This window comes from Trachypithecus francoisi, unplaced genomic scaffold, assembly GCF_009764315.1.
Source record: "Trachypithecus francoisi isolate TF-2019V2 unplaced genomic scaffold, Tfra_2.0 Lachesis_group5, whole genome shotgun sequence".
Taxonomy (NCBI): domain Eukaryota; kingdom Metazoa; phylum Chordata; class Mammalia; order Primates; family Cercopithecidae; genus Trachypithecus; species Trachypithecus francoisi.
The window spans coordinates 87,284,618-87,301,072 of record NW_022681470.1 but is presented as its reverse complement, the minus strand read 5'-3'; the positions used below and the strand labels follow the sequence as shown (position 1 = coordinate 87,301,072).

Genomic DNA, 16,455 nt, shown 5'->3' with positions numbered 1-16,455 from the left:
AGAAAGATTCTTCAGTTTGGAAGCACTTACCCCATCTGCAGTTTGACTGTTACTCACTCAGCGTTCTTCCCACTTATGAGTGAGGGGCTCTAGTTTTACCACCCTCTCCTACCAGCTTCAATTTCACCCCACCTCAATTTTTGCCAGCCACTTCTTAAGGGAGCCAAACCTCATTTCTAAAAGTCGTTTAACATTATTCAATTAAATGGAACATTTATAAATTGGTTATAAGGGAAAAGATCAATATTGGAGTTCCCATGGAAGGTTTCTAAGAAGAAGTGGGCCTCAGAGAATTAATAGAATTGAACTAAGTAGAAAACTAGACTGGGCAGAAAAGAGCAGGAAAGGAGGGGGTTTGTTTGTTTGCCAAGCAGAGGAAAAAAATACTAACAGAAATGCAGTGCATGGTGTGTAGGGATGGTCAAAACCAGGACTCAGATTGAAAATTAGAGGTAAGAATGGCAGGCCGGGCGCGGTGGCTCACGCCTGTAATCCCAGCACTTTGGGAGGCCGAGGTGGGTAGATCGTGAGGTCAGGAGATCGAGACCTGGTTAACATGGTGAAACCCTGTCTCTACTAAAAATACAAAAAATTAGCCGGGCATGGTGGTGGGTGCCTGTAGTCCCAGCTACTTGGGAGGCTGAGGCAGGAGAGTGGCGTGAACCTGGGAGGCGGAGCTTGCAGTGAGCCAAAATCGTGCCACTGCACTCCAGCCTGGGAGACAACGAGACTCCGTCTCAAAAAAAAAAAAAAAGAATGGCATAGTAGAGTTAACTTAGGGAAGTTCTTAGAAACCACAGTAAAAACATGGCATTCTGCCATTTCCTTGTTCATTGTATTGCCACCTCCCTTGTTTTTCCTTCCTTCCTTCCTTCCTTCCTTCCTTCCTTCCTTTCTTTCTTTCTTTCTTTTTTTTTTTTTGAAGGTGTCTGTCATGGTCCATGCGTGAGTGGATATTTATTTACCTTCCATGCCCCACACATGCATATCCCACACCCCAGGAGATTCGGGCCCATATTCAGCAGCACTACCTGTCACCAGCCTACTTTACACAGAGAAGGGTACCTCTTTTTAGGATTAGTGTTTGATTCTAAATAGAAATCTCATTATTTATGCTTCTTTGCAAAGTACTGGTGAAGTCTTACCACTTTTTAATATTAAACTTTGTGTAAAATTTTTAGATATTTAATTGTTTATGGTCAAGGTTCTGGCTTGTGTGTTAGTCATCTCCCAGCTAACAGTCTCTTGGCAGGCCATGCTTAATTCAGTTATTGCATGTTAACAGGTTGTTCGAAATTCCACATTGCCTAGAGTTTTTCCACCTCCAATGTCCAGACACTTTTTCTGGCTTCTCCAACCCTTCTGGGCATTCAGAATCATAGTTTACTGCTCATGTTTGAAGCCATTTAGCTCTTTCCTTTTTATTTGCCTGATTAATTTTGAATTTGAATTAATCATATTTTATACCCTTTTCCTGACTCAGTTCAGTGTTTATCTCATTCTTGTTTACTCAGAAAGCCCAGAACATAAGATTTGAACCATTTGTGCAGTGCCCAAATGTGTGCTGATGGAAGAGTGAACCTTTAACGTTTTCACTCCAGTACTATTCCATTTGGTTCTATTTTTCCTAAATAAGTCATGGTCTTTCTTCATTAAGTATACATTTACAAAAATGGTTCATCAGTCTTTGCACATAACTCAGCTCTCACAATTCCCTGATCTAATGTTGACCATGTTCTGTTTTGTCATAAAACCCATGAGTTTACTGCTTTCTCTTTACTAGAGCCCTGCATATTAGCAGTGAAGACCTGGTCCTTAATGAAAGTGTGTGGTCCATTCTCAGTGTTTCACATCCCTGCCTGTGTTTTCCTTCAGGAGACCTTCCTTTTCTTCCCATCTAAGCCAGAGTCTTCTCTGTTTCCGCAGTTAAAACTTGATCTGATAGTTTTTATTCACACTGATGGGCAAGTTGTAGGCAATGATTAAAGGTGCCTTTCTTCCCAGGGGTGGCCGGAACTCAAAGCCTTAAAGTAAAGGGTAGCAGGAGCTTCATCTGCCACAATTAAGAGGAGTTTCGGGGGCTCTCTGCTGCTCCTGGGTGCGTACTGTATAAACAGATGCCCAGCCACCCAGGGGAGGGACGTGCGAAGACCGTGAGTTACCATGAGCTGGTGGCCCTCCTTTAATTTTGTTAAAATTGTGTCCTCCTTGAATTAAAATCATTAGAGCCTCATCAGTAATGATGAGATTGCCTCACTAACTGTCCAAGGGTGTTAGTACTAAGCCACCCAAAGAACCTTTCATAATGTCTCATAGAGTAGACCAGAGAATGTTGCTGTGACTCCTTTATCCTTTATAGAGGTGTGGCTATGTTGGGACTCCTAATGGCATGTTACCTGAAACGCTGAGCTATCCAACTTGTCAAGGAGCTTCCTGACTTCAGCTTCAGGCATTCACATGCTATCTGGTAGAGTCGTCTTCTAGCAATGCTGATAGTTTGCTTGGTCCAGAATTTGTTACCTTCAGAAGAAGAGTATGAGGAAGAGATCCCATTTTAAAGCCACCTAGACCAAACCTAGCCTGAGTCTCCTTCTGGTTGGGCTTAAGATGACAATGCCATTCCAACCATGGCTAGGAACTCCTGAGTCTTGGAATCAGATCACAGCTTTACATGTTCCTCAAAGCATCTGAGCTTATATTCCCAGGTTTTCCATCTCTTCTTCATATTTAAAGCTTTTAAAAACCCCAGTTATCAGTTTAAACTATAACAGGCACATGGGCTCTAATGACTTCTGCAGGTGGTTTGGGCTGTATTAGAGAACCTAGTCTTGACCTTAAACTGTCATCTGGATTCTGAGTTAATCCAGGAAACCAGTAAAAATTAGTAATGTGTATTGCATGTCTCTGATACATGTGTTTTCCATTATTTGGTCTTCCACAGTGCATGCGCATACACACACACACACACACACACACACACACACAGCCCTTCAGTTTTTCTAAAATGGGGAGAGAGGGACTATGGTTCCAAAAGGAAATGACTGGTGTGGCGCCTTGAAATCTGAACTTAGTCACGTGTTCTAAATGAAATGACTCCAAGCACATTAACAAGATTTCTTTCTTTCATCTCCTACTTTTTGGAAAACACTGTGATGAGAAACATTGGCTAACTTACAGACTTTCAAATTTATTTCTGTAAAGATAAGTAATAGCCATTGCAAAGCAGCTGTACTTGTGAAATTGGAGTTAAGCTTCCATAACAGTGGTCTTAAAGAATAGGTAGGGTTAGTTAATACATAGCAGCAACCAGCTGTTCTTCATCCCTGCTGAGTCTGGGAAAGAAGGAAATTAACTTCAACTATAATGGAAGAGATTTTCAAGACTGGTAATGGGAAATTTATCATCAATGAAGACTATTTTAAACATTGGAACAAATGAGTGACCAACAGAAGTGGAGGAATTATGTATTCTGTTGGATTCAAAATAGAATATATCATCTGCTCAAGGCACTTAGAATTGGTAGATTAGAACTGTCTAGTAATTTTTAACTTTTGGGGGTCACAGACCCCATTCAGAATCTGATGGCCCGTCTCTCCAAAAACATGCACACACAAAACTTTGCATACGATTTCAGGGAACTTACAGGCTCCCTGAAGTCTATAAATTAGACCCAAATTTAGGACACCCTGGACTAGATGATCTCCAAAATCCTGTTTTAGCTCCCTAAGTGACAAGCTCCATAGCATAGTTGTCCCGTACATAACAATGGAATCTGAAGATCAAATGTCAGACTTTGGATTTTCTTCCTCCAGATTTGTAATGCTTGGCATGCTCAGTGTCAAAGTTAAAATTAAAAAAAAAAAAAAAAAGTAGAATCGAAATAATTCTACATTTAAATTCAATTCTTTGTCTTGAAAAAGCCAAACATTTAATTTTAAAAATCATTGGTTGGCTGTGTGTCATCTTCGTAGAAAGGCAGTACAGAATGAGGCTGTCACCAGCAGTTCTTCCCCAGCCCCACACCCTGCTCTGGATTCATGGATGAAAATGCCAAACTCAGATGCCTTGTTACCTACTCAGAATTCTTCCATGTTCACACATCTTTTTACTGTATTGCTGTGATTATTCAGCTGGGCTTGAAAAATATTATTTATAATTTTCTCATCAGTTTTATGTCTAAGTTTCATTGACTACAAGTTGGAAAATGACCACCCAGAATTACAAATCAGGGAGTAATTTAGTCCTCTCCCTAAAATCAAGAGCTTTTATCCTCGTAGGAAGTAGGAGTGGAATATAGTCTGTGTGTGTATTTAAACTCATGATAATGGGTTGCCCCTTATGTAGAAAGCATGACTCCGCATGGTTTTCCCGTTCCCTCTGCACATACGCTCTAGCTTACCTGCAAGTTCTAGAGACTCCCTTTAATTCCATGTTGAAATTGTACTTGACACTTTGTGCCTGGAATCAGGAACTCTGGAAATAAAGATCTCCTCAATATGGAAGAGAAGTGATCTCTGGAAAAGAGCATAATTGTCAGATGTCTATAACTTGTCAGTTTTCACTGTACCTTGCGCTTCTAATGGCAAACCTTTACATTCGTATTTGGAAGTGTCTTAATGAAGTCAGAAATATTACTGATGAATAGGAGCTAAGCACACTTGGCCAGTATCTCCTTACCATTCGCATGGAATGCTGATCCTTTTGACAGTTGTTTCTTCCCATTGTTGAAGGCAGGAAAGAGGACTTAGGAATTCTCTTTAATCCCCACTAAAAACCCCTTCTGTTCCAGTTGCTCTAACCAGAGTAATACACTGCATGGAAAGCATGCAAGATATACGATGTCTGTGGACAGATGCTCTGTGGCGTTATTAACCCTGGCAGTTGCTTTAGCCCTTGTTTAGTCAATGGAGGTTGTTTGGGAGCTAGAATTGGGAGAGGACAGGCCATCCTGGCACCCCGCCCACCTGTAGCTCTGCTTAGTGACTGAGAGTCCCTTTGTACCCTTGAAAGTTTATTGACAGTTCACATGCTTGAAACACATTTCTCTCTGGGGCTGAAGCTTATGGCAGAGATGCACATTCTATTGAATATTTATTCTTTGTGTGTATTCCTGTCTGCAGAGAATGTGATCAATGGGCAGGACTACGAAGTGATGATGCAGATTGACTGTCAGGTGATGGACACCAGGATCCTCCACATCAAAAGCTCATCAGTTCCTCCTTACCTCCGAGATCAGCAGAGGAATCAAACCAACACCTTCTTTGGCTCCCCTCCTGCAGCCACAGAGGCAGCCCACGCTGTCAGCACCATCCCTGAGTCATTACAATAGTACCCTGCAGCTATGCTGGAAAACTGAGCGTGGGACCCTGCCAGACTGAAGAGCAGGTGAGCGAAATGCTGCTTTCTGCCTTGGTGGCAGGCAGAGAACTCTCTTGTACTAGAATTCAAGGAGGAAAGAAGAAGAAATAAAAGAAGCTGCTCCATTTTTCATCATCTACCCATCTATTTGGAAAGCACTGGAATTCAGACGCAAGAGAACAATGTTTCTTCAGTGGCAAATGTAGCCCTGCATCCTCCGGTGTTACCTGGTGTAGATTTTTTTTCTGTACCTTTCTGAACCTCTCTTCCCTCTGTGTTGGTTTTGTGTTTAAACAGTCATCTTCTTTCAAATAATATCCACCTTGCCATTTCACTTATTGATTCATAAAGTGAATTTTATTTAAAGCTATGCCGCACATGCATGTTCAAATGGTTTCCACTGATTCGATTTTTCATTCATTTAATGCAAACTCATTCTGGATATTGTGCTTATTTGAGAAAACACATTTCAAAACCAAAACGGCCAAAAACACTCCAAAAACAGTCAAAACAATTTGGAGCTTTCTAAAGGAAAAACTCCCAGTTGGTAAAGTTTATCTTTACTTAGGATTTGTGGCTCACACCTAAACAAAGTGGGTCAAGGAGTGTGTACAAATTTGAGAAAATAGAAGGGTAAGGGAAGGGCCAGTGGTGGGGTTTGAAGAGAGGAGATAGCTCCATTAATACACATGTTTAAAAGATGGAAAGTTCGATGTGATTGCAGTATGAGATTAAAGCCACAGCTATTGTTTATTTTGAGGACTCTAGGCCACCAAGTATCAGCACACATACTTATATTTTCTCTTTACTAATCTGGTATAGGTCCTCATGGACCACAGGACAAAGCTTTCATTTTTATTCATTCTTCTATTGAAATTATACCAAAATCAGCTGAGGAACATGGAAGTAACTTTAAACAAGACAAAAGCTTTTTCACTGGAGAATTGACAAGTATTTGCTCCTTAAAATAATCCTGATTACTGAATGTGGATTCTTGCTGAGGGAATGCATCCCATAATATGGCAACGATTTTCAGTTTCTCAAATGAAAAGACAGTGAAGGAATTAAATCTTTTGTTCTCCCATGGCTAAAAAAAAAAAAAGTTGTGTTCATTTTTACTGTACTATGCCTCTTTTTTTTACCATAGTAGACAATTATGTTTCATTTGATAAATTCATAGAAATGGATCTGAGACAGTGATGTCCTCTCTAATGTTCTGCCTTCAGTTTCTAAAGTGAGTCTTCCTCCCTCTCCTACAAAACTTTTCCATTTTTTGATGTAACTCATCTACAAACACTGTTTCTTACCCCCATTGACTTGCCTTTGTCAGATTTATTCTTGTTCCACACTATAGCAATCAGTTTCTCTTCTTGCTTGCAAGAAAGGGAAAGAGAAATTATAGCAACCTCTCAAGGATTATACATAGTTAGCTAGTTTTCTGCCTGTGAAATTAGGCCTGGCTCCTAAATAATTTTAAAGAACCATCAGCACTTCTAGCTCTCTGGACTGGTGCTTCTTTGTCCAAGCTAGTTAAATGCTTTCCAAGGAAATCAGTTCAACTTTTGTGAGCAGGGAAAAGGAGGGCTTTATTGTTGTATTACCTGGGATTCTGGAGTTTGAAAAGTGCTAATTAACCTTCCTCTTTTTGCACATTACAAACTTTTTTAAGTCAGTGCAGCACTTCCCTTAGATTTGGCTATCCTGGGTGATTTTCAGACAAGAACCATTTTCCCTGGGGACCATTCTTCTAATGGGTGCCAAGGAATATAAGGCAAATGCCCAGAAGACCTTCAGGTGACTGGGCAGTCTTATCGTGGGATATTTCTCCTGACCCTGCCCCTTCCCATTACTGTAATATGAATTAACCACACCAGAGGCTGTGACCATGGCTAGTAGACAGTGGCAACGTAGTCATCCCCAAGCTGCTCATCTGCTGGAACTGTCATACGTTATCATGGTCAGTGTAAACCTGGTTTGTGTGGGGTGGTTATAAATAGAGTTTCCCTCCTCTCCATGACATAGAATCACAGGAGAAGGACCTATCTCATGGCCTTCTTGTTCTTAGTGCTTCACTTTTACTTCATCTCTCAATTCCCAGCTTTTTCTGTGATCATTTTACCAACTCCTCAGATGGAAGATTTTGGTTATGTCGTATTCACCAATGTTAGTCCCTGTCTTTGGGTAGCGGTTGGGAGGGAGTCTCCACTGAAGAGCAGGAAGGTGGTAGCAGACCGGCAGCCCTGCCACAGAACTAGGGGTGCCTGTGAGGTGCCGCCCAGAGCAGCCTGGGAGCTTTGCCTTCTTTTCTGTCTCACTATCCCTTCTGCTCTTTGTCATTGCCTGTTCTTGAATGGATCTTTGAGATGAGGGAACAGGATTCTCCTAAGGGTAGAGTTTCAGGAAATGAGTGAAAGGAAATTGACAAATGCAAAGAAGTAGTCTACTTTTTAAATTGCTGGCAAAGCTATAATGAATCCCTAGGCACAATTGTCATTTTTATTTTAATGTTTGTATGCACAAGGCCCCTTAGGAAATAAGAAGTTGCCATGCCAGATTATTATTATTATTTTTTTTTTGTGGTGGGATTGCCTTTTGGGGGTTGCAGCCAGAAATTGTGGGTAATATGTGTATTTTTTTATTTATTAAATTTTAAATGGGATTTTGCAAGCTTATGAGACAATTAGATAAACTCATGGAGGAGGCAGGCCCTCCTGTTATTAGATGATTTTGTGCTCTTTGAGCTGACAATAATACAGTCTTGAGAAGTAATGGTGGAGGCTGATGGGAACAGTCTTTCTGCAAGTCCCAAATTTTTAAGGCTTAATGGAAGTAAGTGGATGTTTCCTCATGTTAACTACTGAGTCAGATGTTAGGAGCTTGTCCCTTTGGGGTTGACTTATGTCCAGCAGTACAGGGACACAGCTTTGTTAGAGTGTTAGTGTAAACTAACTCCAAAGTTAGGAGTTAATGTGAAAGGATCAACCTTGAAACATATCTGTTGTTTGCCATGCTTGTAGTATAGAAATTTCACATTGAGTTTTGGGTGGGATTTACGTTTTCACAAGTAAAAAATCCCCCATAATTATAAAACTCAGACCATAATTATAAAACTCAGAGCATCATCTAATTTAAAAACAAAAAAAATGACTACAAGTTCCAGCACAAAACTGGCATTTCTTTGCCATTTCTTGCCAGTAAGAAGTAGACATGGAGGTATTTGAAAGCAATGTTAGGTGAGTCATTCTTACGCGTTCCAAGTAAATTTAGAAACAGACAAGGAACTTGGGATTCAAATTGATTTTTCAAATCATTTTTTAAAGAGACATCATCCTGATTAAATCCTCTTGGCCTGAACCTTCCTCCCCAGTGTGTATTCCCCGGTAGTCACCGCAGCAAGATGCTGGTGAGACTGCCGTGGCAGCATTTAACATCGTTAAAACTGGAAAACTCTCAAGCTCTTTGCCACTTTGCTACTATTTTTTGACTCTTGCCATTTTACTAAGCTCAGGTTGTGAAACTTGACAGAAATGTATTACAGGAAAAACTTGTAATTGTATTTGACTTTCTAACACATTGCAAAGTTTCCAAGTGACTTTCACTTTCAACAACATATTAGAAGTAACCACTTTTGCTTTCACAGCCTGAAGAGCTAGAGCCTGATCCGATGCCCCCTTTCACTCTGAAGTCATGGGAAATTCTCCAGCCATGAAAGCCCTCTTTCCACTGCATACTGATGGGCTGACTCAGCTTCCTTCAGCTGACTGAGATCTTTTCATTGGCTATTTGCTATTTCATACCAATTAACTATTGGCTATTTCATGCCGATTAACCTCTTAAATAAGATTGTTAATTGCCAAAATTGATAGACACTTATTACCATCTGTGGACTCCATATTCCTTACCAAAAATGTTATTTTCATCAGTCTTGAGTCGTTCTAACTTACAGAAATAAGGATTGTTGCTGCTAATATGAATACCAATTATAACTTTTAAAAACAAGAATAAAGCCTAAAAGATAGAGAATGAAATATAAGAAATGTTCATTCCCACCCCTAATAACATTTGGAAGTGAATATTCCCATTTCCTTCCACCCACAGGGACTGGGATTGATTTTTAATTTTCTAGGAAACCATACTGGACTATCCAAAAAGATGTTGCCAGAATCCGAAAGGAACTATGCTTGTAAAAGAAAAGCAGTTTTCTCCTACCTAAGAAAAAGAAAGTAAAGTGTGTTATGTTCTTATCTTTTTAATGACTAAGCTTAAAACAGTTTATTTTGGGTAAGACTAGGACTTTCGGCAGTTTATTCTAATATCTGTGTTATTAGATGCAATCGAATTTATGCAAAGAAGAATGACAAAGGTATCTGATTAGGAAATTTGATCTTACGTATGAATCCTTGTCATGGCCAGCCACTGTCACACAGTAGATGCCATTCTCAACATATTGGTTTGCTAACTTTAAGCATTAGGGATTTAGCACACTAAAATACTTTTAATTATGTTAGGCTTGGTAACTAAGGAGTAAATAAATCATAGTTTATCATTTGCCAAGGCCAACAAACAACACTGTTGTGTTGTTTGCTCTCAATGAAGTTGAATAAACCAGGAGGCTTGGCATATCCCCTTTATGTTAATCCCAGCTAGAGATTAGCAGGTTGACTTTCACAGCAATTGTATATTGGTCCATTTTAACTCATACTTGCCATAATTTCCAGGCCAGTCACCAGGACAGAGGAGATGATGGGGAAACAGAGCTTTAGATGAAAACTACTATGCACTACTAGCCTTTGAGGCACTGGTTTCCTGTTACCACTTTGGCAAGTATGGCTGGTCTAAGTCCAGTAGGGCTTCATCCATGGAGCCGTTAGAACTGAGGAGGGAGTGTCAGAGATACCATTTCACCAGGATCTTTTTGCTCAGGTTGTACCCATGCCAATTGAAGAACGTGTTGAAGATGAGGAGGAGAGATGTACCATTCTCTCCCTTAATAATGATGTTGGTTTGCAAAACCTAAAGAAATAATAAAAGCAGACTATTTCATACTTTCAAGCAAGTCTTTATAATATAATACCTGTTATTTCTCTAAAATTCAAATAAAGAATTTTTAAACTTACCTTGCTTTATTCTGTTTGTAGAAAGAGAGAAAAAAGCCCCCAAATGAATCTTCAGTGCTGGGGGATTAGTAATGAGAAAGGAAGCCTGAAAAAGCTTTGTGGCTTGTGTTACTGTTAAGATGAAACTGTTGAACTATTTTCCACTCTTCTCCCAAGCCTAATTAAGTAAAAATTTCCTTTATTTAAGTGTCCAGATATTTAAACTACAGTCTTATCAAGGAAAAAAAAAATCGAAAAACCCGTATTTTATCTTTCTATGTCTTCAGGAAACTGGGTTACTCAGTCACACATCTTGTCCTCACCAAAGGCCTCTTCTTAGCTTACAATGGCAAATGCCACCACACTTGAAACTAGTCACCGCAGACTGACAGCAAGGGATCCGTCCAGGAGTAATTAATGCAGGCATTTGCTGAACACCCAATGAATGCCTCTGACACTGGTTTAACTATATTATCTTATTTCAATCTTCTCTACATCCTATTTTGTAAGATGGTTATTAAGTAATGGAGCTGGCCAGGTGCAGTGGCTCACGCCTATAGTCCTAGCACTCTGGGAGGCCAAGGCAGGTGGATTACTTGAGCTCAGGAGTTCGAGACCAGCCGAGCAAAATGGTGAAACCTTGTCTCTACAAAAAATACAAAAATTAGCCAGGCATGGTGGCGGGTGCCTGTAATCCCAGCTACAAGCTACATGGGGAGCTGAAGTGGGAGGATCACTTGAACCTAGGAGGTGGAGGTTGCAATGAACCGAGATCACACCACTGCACTCCCGCCTGGGCGACAGAGTGAGACCCTATCTCAAAATAAAAATAAAAAATAGTGGACCCAATATTTGGGCCCAGCCAATTATATGAATTATTCACCACTGTATTATTCCACCTCCTGATACATAGATCTGGCATAAGGTCATGCCCTAAAAGAGCTCACAGTCAGCCCATGGAGCCATATACATAAATTACTAAATGATAATAACATCAGGGTTCTCTGAGAGGCAAAACTACATTTGTTTCAGAAGATACTTTAATGGACTTATTTAGAAAATGAGACCCACCCTCCCACCCCCCCCACCCATCCCCCGCCATCTAGAAGGAGACCAACCTCAAATCACCTCTTCTGCAGAGAAAGTTAGCAGAGATTGGAGGGTAGAGAGTTGACAGCAGAAAAAAGGAATGGGACCAAGCAATAGGGCTGGAGACTAAAGCCCCTGAGGGGAGTGTCGTGAAAAGACCCCCGGTGGCAGGAGGGCAAAGGACTTTTACAAACTGTGATGCTGAAATGCAAATCCTCTTCATTGCCCCAACTCTTCAGTAAAAGCAGATACACAGTTTTGTATCAATTGTTGCCTTGGGAGTGAGAGACTGAGGATGGGACTCAGTGTGGTATAACTAGTGAAGAAAAAGACAGCACAGCAAGATAATTCATACACTGAAGTGTCAGTGGACGTCAGGTGAAATAGGGCAATAAAAACTTGCTTCAACTCCCACCCCCCACCCTCAATCTTTATGGCATTGTCCCCCTGGAACTTCTCACTCTATGTGAGATATGGTTCAAGTCAATTTTTGAATCTCAAAGGGTAACCACAAATGACATTTGGGTTATATAATACATGGTATCACAAATAGAGGGCTTCTTTAGCATTTACCCTGTAATTTACCTAACTGGTCCAATTTTGGTAGAGATTTAAATCCCTTCCAATGTTTTGCTCACCATAGGAAACCTGTAGCATATTTCACTCCATCATATTCATTCAGCGTGATCTGTACAAATGCCTAAAGAGAACCCTGCTCTTGGTTCAGTTCATAGTAGGAGCTGATGCTTATTGAAGACTTAACCTTCCAGGCATCATGCTAAGACTTTACAAGCATTAGTTCATTTGAGCTTTGCAGCAAGCCTTCATCATCGACATAATAATATTAATACCCATGTCTGTGAATTACAGATGAAGAAATAGTCACAAGAGATTAAATAACTTGCCCAGGATCTCACAACTAACACATAGCAGAGTTGAGATTTGAAATTAAGTCTGTTATGGTTTTAAAGCCACATTCTTTCTACTATGCTACATCATGGTTCATCCTTTGAAGTCATAAAGAGACAAATGAGTGAGGAAGAAACCAAGCCACACAACACGGGCAACCAGGGTGTTGAAGTATGTTCAGGAAAGAGGGAGAGTCGCTAAGAGGCAAGGTCCAGCAGTACCCAAGGGTTTTCTGTGAGTAACTCAGAAGGCGTAACTCAATGCTGGCTGCATGCAGAGCCCATGCTGGGCTGCTGCACCAATTCTTCTAGACCTCAGTCCTTGTCTCCATCTTGGATGAGTTTACCCAGTGGAGTGGATACAAGCTGGTTCCTCCATAATTGAAGATCCTAGGCTCTCCCAACTCTCCTACTCTATTCATACCCAAGAGCCCACCCAAGTGTGGCATCCAGCTCCATCCAAGGATGTATCCACCATCTGTCTTGTGATTACAAGTTCTACTTCTATAGAAAGTTTTCGTTGCTGAATTAACTGCTGATGTGGATGCTGGACTATGAAATAGAGATGCTTATGTAAGAGATCACTAATCTGCAGACTCAAAACTGAAATGGTTTGTTTCAGAAGTGAAGGACATATCTTTAAAATAAATACAACACACCATATTAATAAATGGATCATCTTGTAAGATTGAGTGCAGCAGTGTCAGTCCTAAAAGCTGTATCCATTTAGAAGGGGGACCTTGCCAGGCTAACAGAAAATACTGTTGCCAATTATTTACGGTATGGTCCATATTTCTGCAAACATCAACTGGGTACAAAGGAAGAACAGAGAGCCTCAAAAGCCATCTCAGATGCTCCTTCCCTAGGTGTCCTGCTTGACTTCTGAAGCCTCCGAGGTTATCTCCATTGCCTGAGCACCTCATGGAGCTTCGATTCTTGGGCTGCATTTCTTCATAGTGGGCTAGAGGCAATGGCCCCGGAATTTAAACCTTTGCCACCAGTTCTAAGTGTTGTGTGAAGTTCCAACATCTATCATGGAGCTGTGGGAAACCATGTAGATGATGAACTAGACAACATCCTTGACATATCCTTCACATGTCTAGAGACACGAGCGATGTCTCTTCCCTGGACTCTGTGGTCACCCTTCTGTCCCCACAGAAGAGTAAAGACCATTTCCAGGTGAGGGTAAGATTTCTGGTCAGCCTGAAAAAGAAAGTTCAGTTGGACACAAGCTGCTCTCAGGAGAGTTTGGGGGTGGGAAGTTCATGGCCAGCATCTTTGTCATGAGCCCAGATCTCACCCACTCACTTGGCTGCTGGCCCCAGGACATCAAACAGTCCATTTCGCCATATTGTCTCTGGTTTCCTGGTGCTGCTGGAATTCTCCTCTGCTAAGCCACTCGTTCACATCAGATCAACACGTTGCCCCTTTCAGCCTGGCAGCCTTTAGGAAGACAGAATTACAGCAACCTCCACACATCCAGCTAGGCTGTTTCCATCAAATCGCCAGCTTGGGGGAGCTGGAAATTCATCTTAATTTAGACAATATGAGCAGGAAAGATGCTGAAACACTTAATCTCTTGTTTTAAATGGCTCTACAGGTCACCACTTAAGGGAGCACAACTAGAAGCACATTGCAAGTAGCAGCATGGTTGGGGCTGATTCCGTCTTCCCAGGATTTATCATCCGGCACAAGTCAGCAGGGCACAAACAGTCCAAAGAAGGAAAAGGCCACTCATAGAAAGATTGTTTTTGTCGCCATAGCAGCATCTCATACTTCTCCTTTCCTGACTCTCATCGCCTTTGCAATTACCGGTTAAACATTTATCATCCCTGTGGGACAGTGAGCTCCAGAAGAGCAGGAACCGTACTGATGTCTTGAATTTGATTTTTTTTCTCTAGTAGTGCTGTGGATATAGTGTGCTTGGGACATGGTGGTTTGGGCATTTTAGGCTAAATCAGGATTTCGTTGACTTATTGAGCATTTAGAAAGCCACAAATATACACTGTCTTTTCAGGAGTGTGCATGATAGACTGGCATTTGTCACACCGCACTAGCTACCGCACCCTATGCAGATATTCACAGGGCACAGAAGTTGCAGGATGTGCGATGCCCAATGCTGAGGCAGGACTGCAAGGGAAACAGCAGAGATCCCTGCCTTCCCTTAAAAGACAAGGCATCATTAGTTTTCCTCTTCCCCTTTTCATTTCATCCTATTGCTTTTTCCTCTGACTTCAGTCTGTGGTATATTAGAAATGGGCCTGGAAAGAGGATGTAAACCAGCAAGTCTGCAAGTGGGGCCCTGAGACTGCAGCAGCACCTCAAAACTTGTGAGAAATGCAACTTTCCTGGCCCCATCCCAGACCCATTGAGTCAGACTCCGAGGCTAGGCCTAGTACCCTGTGTTTCAGCAAGCCCCCCAGAGGACTCTGAGAGGGGCCTGAGAAACACCCGTGTAGATCCCTGTCAGCAAGGCTGGAGGATGGGAAGATCCAGACTCCGGCCAGAGAGGAATCTTCCCCCAGCTGCTATTGTTGGGGTGAGTGGGAATATCAGGATCACCTGAGGTCAGGAGTTCGAGACCAGCCTGGCCAACATGGCAAAACCCTGTCTCTACTAAAATACAAAAATGATCCGGGCTTGGTGGTGCGCACCTGTAATCCCCACTACTTGGGAGGCTGAGGCAGGAGAATTGCATGAGCCTGGGAGGCAGAGGTTGCAGTGAGCCGAGATCATGCCACTGCACTCCAACCTGTGCGACAGAGCTAGCTAGACTCTGTCTCCGTTAAAAGAAAAAAAAATTGTGTGTGTGTGCTGCCTTTTTGGAAGTCCACAGGAGTTACATCTTCAGTATCCACAACCTCCATTCCTGCTGCTGCTGCTGCCCTGGGTAGCTGCACTCCCAGCTGAAGGGCCTGAATCAGGCCTGTGGATATAGTGTGCTTGGGACATGATGGTTTGCGCATTTTAGGCTAAATCAGGATTTCATTGAATTATTGAGCATTTAGAAAGCCACAAATATACACTGCCCTTCCAGGAATGTGCATGATAGACTGGTATTTGTCACACTGCACTAGCTACCGCACCCTATGCAAAAAGAAAAAGAAAAAAAGAATTGATTAAGGAATCAGATGCATGCACTCAGTCGACTCAGCCACCATCCAGGCTCGGGGGCTACATCCAGGACGAGAGGCAGAACCAGCTGCTTGCTCCCCCACAAGTCCATGGCTCTCCTGGGCACTGAACTCCTGGGAGCCCCTGCTTTGAACCAGCACCCTTTGCTGTGGGACCTGGAACAGGTCTTCACTGGGTGGCTGGGAGAACCCCCAGCGCTGGGCAGGAGCACCCCAGAGAGAATGCTCCTGGCCCCTCCTTCACAGCTCTGAAGACAAGGTGTGTGCCCCAGGCTCCATGGCAGAGTTGGCTAAAGGCTGGAACCCCCTTCACTTCAGTCCTAGCTTGGTGGTTCTTAAACTCTGCTACACTTTGAAACCACCTGGGGACCTTTAAAAAATACTGGTGCCTGGCTCCCACCCCGACATTCTCACTGAATTGGTACAGGGTGTGACCTGGGTATAGGAGTGTGAACATTTCCCCAGGTGATTCTAATGTGCAAAAAAGCTCGGGAACCAATGAACACTGTCTTTCGAGGCCTAGTTCTGATGTTTATGGAGCGACATCATCCTAGAGGTTGAGGGTGGAGTAGGGTCCCTGGAACAAGAAAAAGAAAATGCGTTCAGATAATGAAAGTCCAAACCTAGCAAACAGCTGGGAAAGAAAGGAGGGGAGAGAGGTAGGGGTGGGGGCTGGAAAGTGCTGGATTCACTTGTGGAGATGATGTCAGACATTCCTCTGCGATGTTAGAACGGGGAAATGCATGAAAATAACCATGGCTGTGAAAATGGAACTTTTTGGGAAATGGCATATTCTTGGAAGGAGAGGGAGCTGGGAGAGGAGGGACAGAGGGGGAGAAGGAGAAGAGGGAGAGAGGAGAGGAGTTGGCA

General features: G+C 42.2%; 1 protein-coding gene across 2 annotated transcripts in view; it reads left to right on the top strand.

The window, feature by feature from the left end:
• The window catches only part of ATF6 (activating transcription factor 6), a 223,053-nt gene extending 212,579 nt beyond the window's left edge, over positions 1-10,474 (top strand). For both annotated transcript variants that reach the window (XM_033199800.1, XM_033199799.1), the window contains exon 16: positions 5,121-10,474. In XM_033199800.1, coding sequence (XP_033055691.1) covers positions 5,121-5,329 — 209 coding nt within the window. In that variant the 3' untranslated portion in view covers positions 5,330-10,474. The remainder of the gene's footprint in view (positions 1-5,120) is intronic.
• Positions 10,475-16,455: the final 5,981 nt, after the last annotated feature.